The sequence below is a fragment of the Aulostomus chinensis genome, chromosome 11, assembly GCF_037954235.1.
Source record: "Aulostomus chinensis isolate RoL2024-O1b breed Wild chromosome 11, RoL_Achi_v1.0, whole genome shotgun sequence".
NCBI classification, from domain to species: domain Eukaryota; kingdom Metazoa; phylum Chordata; class Actinopteri; order Syngnathiformes; family Aulostomidae; genus Aulostomus; species Aulostomus chinensis.
Genome location: NC_141330.1, coordinates 14,983,262 through 14,990,232, shown reverse-complemented (window position 1 = coordinate 14,990,232; position 6,971 = coordinate 14,983,262). Strand labels below are relative to the sequence as shown.

General features: G+C 40.9%; 1 protein-coding gene across 8 annotated transcripts in view; it reads right to left on the bottom strand.

The window, feature by feature from the left end:
* Positions 1-738: 738 nt before the first annotated feature.
* phactr4b (phosphatase and actin regulator 4b) overlaps positions 739-6,971 on the bottom strand; it is a 28,164-nt gene continuing 21,931 nt past the window's right edge. For all 8 annotated transcript variants that reach the window (XM_086218801.1, XM_086218802.1, XM_086218803.1 and 5 more), the window contains 7 exons: positions 5,451-5,764; positions 5,156-5,354; positions 4,923-4,978; positions 4,477-4,538; positions 4,258-4,395; positions 2,379-2,455; positions 739-2,300 (listed from right to left, as the gene is read on the bottom strand). In XM_086218801.1, the coding sequence (XP_086074927.1) occupies positions 2,285-2,300; positions 2,379-2,455; positions 4,258-4,395; positions 4,477-4,538; positions 4,923-4,978; positions 5,156-5,354; positions 5,451-5,764 (862 nt within the window). In that variant the 3' untranslated portion in view covers positions 739-2,284. The remainder of the gene's footprint in view (positions 2,301-2,378; positions 2,456-4,257; positions 4,396-4,476; positions 4,539-4,922; positions 4,979-5,155; positions 5,355-5,450; positions 5,765-6,971) is intronic.

The window sequence follows — 6,971 nt, the reverse complement described above, 5'->3', positions numbered from 1 at the left end:
CAGAATAGGCACCACGCTACAATTGAAAACACTGACGATTTCACAAGCCTTTTGAAGTTTTTTTTTTAACCTAAATTTATTTTTCTGTTGCATTTATGATAGCATATTTTTGTGTGTCTTTGTGGACAAAAAAAAAAATCCACATTTCATAGGTGTGCCAAATAAATTAGCAAGTGAGTGTACGTCACAGTTGTAGTTTTAGCCCATTCCCTATTTTGAGATATCGTTTGAGATTTTGCACCTATCAGTAGAAACACACCAGTCATGTTTAGTACTCAGTTGTCAATCAGGACATCCAGTTTCCTTATATGGCTGCCACTGACAACCAGCCCCTCCCCTCTACAAGTGGATACAGGTGTGACATGGTCTGTGTACCTGTATCTGTCTCACCAGCCAACAGCACATTATGTTTTCTCATTATTCATTTCATCTACATTCACCAAATTTGTATGTTGTTCTAGAATCGTGTCTTCATCATTACTGTCCAGCTGTCACGTTCAGTTAGCTGACCGAGATCATACAGCATGAGGGGTCACTGATTCATATCAAATCTTTGTCCACAGCTGCAAGTTTTCCAAGGAATTCATCAGCGCGTTAGACTAAAACGTACCACCAGGTGTCACTGGAGCCACATATTGCCAACTCCAAACTTCTCAATATGCTTCTTCTACTCAATTGTGCAAAAATAAAAAAAGCTGACCTGATGGCAGAGCTATGGAGGATCACCACACAGAAGGGTTGAGGAATTGTAAGCTTTTTAATTAGATCCAGATGTGACTATGTACAATTAAAAAGAAAATAACTGTCTGTCCATACAATTCCACATTCAATTAAAAATGAACTTTTACAGAAAAAGGTACACGTTCTTATTCCCCTTCTTGTAGCATTTAATCATAAACTAATATTTTTGTGCTTAAAAAAATAGCAACCTATAATACTTTTATTTTTAAAATTTCTTTTCAAATGAAAGGAAGACAAGATATACACAAGCATCAGTTAAATCTATATCCACCTGTACACAGCGTAGAGAACCCTGTAAGCTACTGGCCAGACAACAAGACAAGATAAAAACACTTCTGCAGTTTTTCCAAAAGTTCCAGCCAAAATGACTCCCTGTTGACCGTTTATACATTTTCAGATTTTTTGATAAATCCCTGATCTACACTTACAGCAACTTACATTTAACTCTTAGTACACTAGCGCTGACCTTATTCCCAAAGGCTACAGAAAAATGCATTGCATGTTTGAATAAAGGGAAGTACAAAAACTCATAAAAAAGTATAAATGAATTCAGATCCAGTGGAATCTGTGTTGGCTCATGCAGTGGATTGCAAAAAATCAATATATGAATATCCTATAGTCCTTTAGGCATAGGGTACGTTGGCACAGAAACTCACCAACTGCCTCCTGATCTGCACTTTTTCTATATCTAGTTTGATGCTTAAATGGCCACCTCACATCACAACCATAAATACAGGCAAGCCAAATAAAACAAGGCTCAAATAAAAGCTGTCACTACTCGTGATCAAAAATTACAATTTAAAATATCTTGTGCATTACACAATAGTTTGTAATTAGATCTCTCAAGAGTTTCATTCTAAGGTATCACAATCTGTACACAGTTAATATAAAACACAATATCCCAGAGATGTCCAGTCTTAGAAGAGAATATCCCAGTCTCCATCTTCCAGCCCACACTAGCTGCAGCCGTCTGTCTCAGTTATTACTGTGTGGAGTAATTAGAAGTCATTATTATTACTATTGTTATTGTATGTTATCACATTAACAAGATGAATGAATTAGCGGTTCCATATACAGTAAAGAAGAAAAAAAGGCAACACAGAATGAGGCCGCATTAAAGGTTTTGAACTAGATCCACGTCCCTGAGGGGTACCACATCACATCACAGCAGAGAGAGAGAAAGAGTAAGAGAGAGAGCGAGAGAGAGAGAAAAGAGAGAGAGAGAGACAGCGAGAGAGAGAGTGAGCCCTGTATGCGAGGTCCTCTGCAAAGTTCTCAACTTCAGTGGCACGTGGATCCCCTTCTGTCCAGGAGAAACACTGCATCCTTACCCGCCACCACCTCTGTTCAGTGAAAGGGATGCAGTGAGAGGGCGATGAAGGGGAAGTGACAAGCATTCTTGTGTAGATTCAGTTCCAGGTGATCCCTGATAAAACTGTGCAGTACATTCTGGACATGAATGAGGGCGATCTGTCTGCATAGGGAGCAGCTTCTTGCCACGGAGACGCTAAGTGCTTCATTATCCGAGGAAAGTTGGAGGACGCTAAGGCCGGTGGAACCTACAAAGAAAAGCCCAGGTCATGAGGCAGGAGCAGGCAGACATTCTGCTGAGTACTTGTTTCAGATCAAAGCTGTACCTCGTGTAGATTCTGCTCTCTTCATGCACCTCCATTTCAGTGCTCTTATAATCATTGAGCTCCTTTCGGATGGCCGCCTAGAAGAAACACAAGTTTGGAAGAAAGATTTTAGCTTCCCCCCTTTTCAAATACATTTATTTCTGTTACATCGGTCACACGTGGAGTTGCATTTTTTTCACCTGATTACAACTGCAGGATTCTGGAGGATTGTCCAATTCCTACAGTACCAGTTCACTTTAGGACTTGGAATTTTCAACTTCCCCATTGCAAATTCACACTAGAATCCCCTGAGATCAGGCTTCCTACTTGGACTCCAGACAAACTCTGGGATCATGATTCAAAATGGTTGTTCCACAAATCACTAGGTGTGACCACTTTGATAATAAGCTCTTTTGCTGCTTATGTCCTAAATATGTCACATTCATCAAAATCAGTCAGTTGCACACACAGTCCAGTTCCTCTACTATCTATAGATAGACCTGTTGATGCTTTTTTTTTTTTTTTTTTAAATCTCGACTTCTTTTACTACAAAGATGTCAGCTCAGGTGTGATGTCACTTCCACTTCCAACTGAGTTCTGACATTAAAAAGAACCCGTCAACAAACCATCATGAAGGCCAATTCTGTCTCTACTGACGCAAAAACAAGCTGAGGCATCAAGAGGAACCAAACCAGAGTCCCTTGTGTTGGCAGTAGGGCCGGACCATACAGCGAATATAACATATCCCCATTTTGTTATGGCAGTATCACAATCTACATTTTATCATGAGTCTTTTTTTTTTTTAATTTTGGTTAAGAATATTTATAAGTTAGGGCAAAGTCAGGGCCACCATCTTGCTTACGTACAGAAAGGAGACCTATCCTACGCTGCATTTTGTTACACAACTGTTGCAGGCTCTGCAAAAGTATTAAAAAAATTAGAAAAAAAATTGTCCAACTCATCAGATGAATTTACGTGATGCTGTGTCGTGACAGCCAATCAGTTTTGATATTCTTCTGACATCACTGATGACCTGACGTCTGGATGCTGAACAGACGAGGCAGTCACAGCAGTGTTGCGTGTTAATACTCTGAGCTGCTACAGCATGACTTTCTACATCATGGGATTATTCTATGACCACAAACACAACACTGTTAGGTTTTCCATTTTTTTCCAGGACTTCCATGATGGATACATAGCAGAAATGTTGATTATGTAAGCAGTTGAGGACAGAAGAAATGTCAAGCCCCCCCAATGCTAACGCTACGAACTAATGCTACTGGCTAACGCAAACATCTAAGCTGTGTGCAGTTTGACACACCGGCAGATGATATTATCAATCTGGACTTATTGTCACTAAGTTTTCCAGCCTGTCAAGGACCTCCACAGCTCATATGGTGCAGCAAAAATGTTTGCGTTTCATTCATTTCTGAGTCTCAGAAAATGGCCAGTCCCCCCTCCTCCAAAAGAACAAACACTAAGTTAAAACATGCAGACTCAACTCTGACTCATCCATGATACTTGTGCTTTGTTTTACAAGACTACATTGTGAGGGGAGAGGGAAGAGAGTGCCACGTTTGCTGTTTAGTTTATGAGTGTACGTTTCTGGGGGAATGGAATGGAACAGAGCAGCAAACTGTAAGATTTGATTGAGAGTAAAATCTGTGTCTGAGCTTAGAACTGCAACAGATGGAATGTCCTCTGATGCACGATGTGAACAATCATACATACACATTCAAATTGTTAAGTGTCTTTGTTATATCTCACATCCCTAGTTGGTAGGCAACTAGACCGCAGCTCTGCCTCTTGTTTTGTCACTTTTGATGCTAACATTATAAAACACAGTCTACAGCAGGAACATTTGTCGGGTGCCTTAATTGTGTCATAGCTCAGGAAATACCTTGTCAGCAGGAGTCAGCTTGGTCCACGGCTTGTCTGCCCTGCGATCATAGTCCTGGGCATCCGTGACTTCCACATACTCGTGGAATCGCAGGATTTTTCGGGCCTGCAGCTCTGCAACTGTGGGTCTTTGACTCAGCTACAACAGATGGATGTTTTACAGCTGTTTAATATCCAACACATTTGACCCTTGAGTGTGAGCAGGATGTGCTGTCCTCACCTTTCTGGTCAGCCGCCTCTTGATCTCTCTGACCTCTGCTTGTCTGTCGGCCTGATTTTTGGCTGAAGAAAAACAGGAGGGAAAAGATTTTTATAAACTGCAAAAAAAGGTGAGGTGTTTATGTCTGGGTTGATGCGCAGGGATGGGAGGTGAGAAGCTGTTTCCAAAATTAGACTTCTATAATCCATATTTCAAGCAGCCTTCTGAGACCTAAAATCTTGCTTTTTTTTGTGTGTGTAAATGTTAGACTTTATTTTTAAAGACATGATCTCGTGTTAAAATGTGTCTTTATTAGCAATAAGTGGACTAGAGCATCAGCCTTAATTGAGCTGTATTTGTTAGGGCTAATAAACTAGTTCATACCATGGACAGATCTTAGGTGCATTGAGTCCCTCTGCTGGGTTCAGTGATTGATAATAAAGGTGAAAAGCAAAGTTGATACTAACGTTGAAGGATGTTTCTTTGCTCCAGCTCCTCAGCAGTGGGTCTCTGGCTAAGTCGTCTGATGGAAAGAAGAAAAGAGAAGCTCTATTTTTAAACAACTTCATCACTTTGTAGACCAGGCAATAAGTAGGACAAAGATCTAAGTAAATATCTCTGGATTTCTACAGCAGGTGCATGTTCACTCTCCTCACTGTACAAAAGCAACCGAGCATGTACATGATGAAGCTCTGGTTACCTGGTGAGCGCCGTGCCGATCTGCGCACGGATGGCCTCCCACTGCTCCCTGCTCTGCCAGGTGAGGCCAGTCTGTCCTGGAGGCTGGTCGTCTCTGGTGCTCCTCTCCTGAGTGAACCTGTCTCTGTCCAGGGCGGAGGGACGGCTGCTCAGCTTCAGGGCGAGGGTGTCCTTCCTCTTCACCCTACTGGCCAGCGCACCTGGATCAGCAATGAGAGGTGTAAAGGCCTTTAAAAAAAACAACTTAAAAAACACAAAATAAGATGATCAGCCTATTAATACAGTGAGGTGCTTACTGAGTGGGGGCTCATCCTCTTCATCTTCATCAGAGTCTTCATCTTTATATAGCACAGGACCGTCCGAGTCACTGTCCTCTCTGTGCATGTCGTGCTCTTCATCTTCGTTGTCTTCATCCTCTTCTTCTTCCTCCTCCTCCTCCTCCTCCTCCTCACTACTGTTTCCCCCTGGAATGACGCAAACGCCTGTGTCCCCGATCAAACACCTGCGACTCCGTGGCTCCAGCTCCGGCTGGGGGATCTCCCCGTCATACTCCTCTTCTTCCTCATCATCCTCTTCCTCTTCTTCCTCTTCAGAGTAGTCATCCTCAGATCTAATGGGAAGATAAAGTGTCACTCAAGAAAAATAGTTTTTTGTATGAAAATATAAAACTATGCTTCCAATCTTCAATATGACAAAAGCAGGATCCACGTTCCATTTGCACCGTCACCGTTACTGGTGCAGTGCTGTTTAAGATGCACCAAGTGGTAATCAATTACTGATAACTAATCAATTAGAACTTATCTTTTATTTCTCATCCAGTACAACTGTACATTTTCAAAAAAACAAATATCAAAAACAAAACGGTAAGTCAATCTTTGCTTGCCACAGACTGCATTTTCTGCAATAATCCAAAATCCAATGTACAAATCACAGCCTCTGGGTTGGCCAAGGAAAATACATCTTCCCTGCACTACTCTATATTGAACCTGGTATTTTATGATGAATTTAACAACTCCAAAGTTTTCCCTGTGTGATTAGATTCAGAGAGTTATACATGTCATGACAGGGTAGGCATCTGTTAGAAGTTTTGGACAACAAATAACAGAACGTCTCACTGAAACACTCGGCACAGAGGTCGACTGCTATCTTGAATGATGATTCAGGCCAGAATTGTAATCACACCCAAAGGCAGCTGTGGCTATCAGTATGCACTGCTGAATGAATTTAAAGTTTAATGGAGATTTGATCTATGGAGTTCTCAGTTTCCAGAATGAATGGAGCCGGCCAGGTTATGCTCGAGGCTACTTTATTGATTTATGGTGGGAAATATCTTGCATGGGAAATGGAACTGGAGATGGGAATTTTTTTCAGACTTAGTCATAAGTCTTAATATATTATGCATCTTTGGTCGGATTAAAATGTTACATTTTGAATTATATCTGCAAACTTTGTGGGGAATTTTATTCTTTTTTAAGAAAAAAAAAGTTATAAAAGAACCAATACCCTCAAATAAAAAAAGACTGCTGTAACAAATAGACTTATGATTGAATGTCATAGCAACCACTTCCCTCAAGCATTCAACGCCTAAATTTGTGTTATGACATGGATTTATTATGTGAAAGGGGTAACAGACATAATCACTGAAAATCAATTTCTGCATCAGTAAGGAAAATGAATGAAAAGATTTACTGACTGCTACAACAGGCTGATGCAAGTTTCCTCCTATATTTTCTCTCATACATGGCCATGACAATCCACTTTAAAAAAAAACGGACAGAACCAGAGTGGTGCAGAAACTACTTGTTCAGCCAGTTAAT